General features: G+C 38.6%; 1 protein-coding gene across 1 annotated transcript; it reads right to left on the bottom strand.

Annotated features, from left to right (window-relative positions):
• Positions 1–514: 514 nt before the first annotated feature.
• Positions 515–2,000, bottom strand: LOC103728547 (sodium leak channel non-selective protein-like). The gene is made up of 2 exons (XM_008826529.1): positions 1,858–2,000; positions 515–722 (listed from the first exon to the last, which is right to left on the bottom strand). Exons 1-2 carry the CDS (start codon positions 1,992–1,994, stop codon positions 551–553), a joined length of 309 nt encoding a protein of 102 aa, XP_008824751.1. The 5' UTR covers positions 1,995–2,000; the 3' UTR covers positions 515–550.
• Between the last annotated feature and the right edge of the window lie 519 nt (positions 2,001–2,519).

Genomic DNA, 2,519 nt, shown 5'->3' with positions numbered 1-2,519 from the left:
TGCCTGAAGAAACTGGTGTTAAGGCTGAGACCAGAGGGTGACAGAGACTTAACTTGCAGACTGGAGGATGATAAGAGACTTAGCCTGCAGAAAGCAGGATACCAATGTAAGAGTGACTCAGCACACAGAATGAAGGCACTTTGAGGGAACTTTGGATATGCAGAAGTCCTAGAACCAGGGACTTGCTGAGTAACTGATGGAGATATTTTTAAAAAATTATATATATATATTGACAGGGTCTCCTGTAGCCTCAGCTCACCTGAAACTCACTAGGTAGACCAGGCAGGACTAGATCTCACAGAGATCCGCCTGCCTCTGCTTCCCAAGTGCTGGGTAATGGTATGCATGCCACATTTGTTTACGTTTGATAAATGGAAGTCTCTTGCTTTGATTGCTAAAATAGGAAGGGTAGGAAGAAAAGAACACTTATGATTAAATATGACCTCAATCTCTAAATTAGGCAAAGTGACTATTTCACTCTGCATATTCATGTATTGTAATATAAAGAATGCTAAATGGTCAAGGTATTCATTTTTTAAATACAAAGGCTTTATGCTGACAAGGATACCATTGCCATGTGCACATGAGTAAAAGTTGAGGCAGTGATAATGACAAAGGGAATGTTTACCATACAATCATGCATAATCTTGTTCCAGTCTTCTCCTGTGACAATTCGGAACAATACAGTAATAGCCTTGCCAGCCGAAGAAAAATTTGCATGCCTAATTTAAGAGAAGAAAACAGAATGGAAATAGGATGACTTGTTATGAAGTAGTGTGGATGGTCACCAGCCAAACTGGTGGGTTTGCAGAAAACTTATCTGTTATCATGTCCTACTAGTACAACTGTTTGACAAGCCAGTTCTCACAAGGCCACCCATTTATTGCCATTTATCATGAATGATGGAGTGAGATTTGGCCACTAAAAGTGACTCCTTTTACTTAGGTCTTCAAAGGAGGAGCAGCCATGTACTAAATACATCATTTCTTCAACAAGGCTTATTTGCATAGGTCTTGTTTATTAGGACCTTTAAGAAAACAACCACCAATTGCAGCAGTAAAATGGAAGATCATCTTTGAAAATGTGTTTCACATATAAAAGCAATTTGCCAGGTTCTAACCTTCCTTATTTTGCTGAAGAAGAACCTTATCTTACAATTGTTTTACCCCCTCCCCACACACAAATGATATAGTATATTGGGAAAATATATGGATAGAAAAATTACAGGAAATAGGTGTGGTTATTCCTGAGGCTGGTAAAATTGTAGATCATTTTTGTTTTATTTCTGAATTTTCTAAGGGTAAACATGTGTATTGTGGTGATTTGAAGGAGAGTTGTCTGCCATGGGCTCATATATTTGAACACTTGGTTTCTAGTTGGTGGTGCTGTTTGTGGGGGTAGTGGTTGAAAGCTTTAGGAGGTGTAGCCTTGTTGGAGGAAGTGTGTCACTGGGGTGGATGGGAGGGTTTATAGTCATACGTTACTTCCTGTTCTTTTTGTGTTTTCTCTGTGTGGGTGACAATGTGATCTCTCTGCTTCCTGCTCCTGCTGCAGCACCTTCTCCACCATGATAGGCTCCACCCCTCTACAATGTGAGCTAAAATAAACCTTATCTTCCTTCCTTCCTTTGGTCATGGTATTTTGTCACTGCAACAGAAAAGTAACTAATAACACATATCTTGGTCAATTGGAAAATGTCATTTAAAATATGTATGTTTTATTTTGATTTCTGACAGATTGCTTCCCTTTTCCTTCACTACTAGTCTTTAATAATGATCAACATTTAAGTCTTTACCCATGATTTTATTATGGAGAAGTCTGCTGGATTAGAGAACAGGAAGACAAATGCACACCGACCTGTTAATGTTCTCTCCGTACTTCACTGTACCAAACAGAACAACCCCAGCAAAAGCGTAACACAGCAGCAAAAGGAACATCCCCACTATGATAAAGAAGCTTTTGTACATGCTGACAACCACAGTCAGGAGGAGCATCTTTAATGTCACCTGGAGATGAGGAAGGGTGCCGTGTTGAGGGAGAGGCAGAAAGAAGAGAAAGGGGAAGGGAATAGTAAATTCATCAAGCCGCAGAAGACCTGGGCGGTTGTATAATAGCAGATTGGCTACAAAATGATTCCCAAGTACGTTATTTGAAAGTCATTTCCCATTAGAGATGGAATCTAAATAGTAATTTTTAAAAGCCATCTGGCATTGGGGATCCTATTCATTCATCAAACAAGTCCAGCCAAATTAACAGAATTAACACCGCAAGCTTTTTGGTCTTCCATCTCCTCTTGGTGCCCAGCTCTATAAGGCCAGCACATTTTTTTACCTATAGCAAGTAGACTCAAGTTTTTTTCCCCCATAGACTTCCCCCAAAGCAAATGCAATAATGATTTACTATTAAATAATCATCGATATTAAATATTCCATCTATATGTGTATATGGAATGCATACAGGAAATAACAAAAAAGAAACAATACCTCTATTTTTTTTTTTTTTTTTTTTGGTTTTTTTTA

The sequence above is a fragment of the Nannospalax galili genome, unplaced genomic scaffold, assembly GCF_000622305.1.
Source record: "Nannospalax galili isolate Female #2095 unplaced genomic scaffold, S.galili_v1.0 C49651683, whole genome shotgun sequence".
In the NCBI taxonomy this organism is placed as follows: Eukaryota; Metazoa; Chordata; class Mammalia; order Rodentia; family Spalacidae; genus Nannospalax; species Nannospalax galili.
This window is presented reverse-complemented; position numbering and strand designations above follow the sequence as displayed.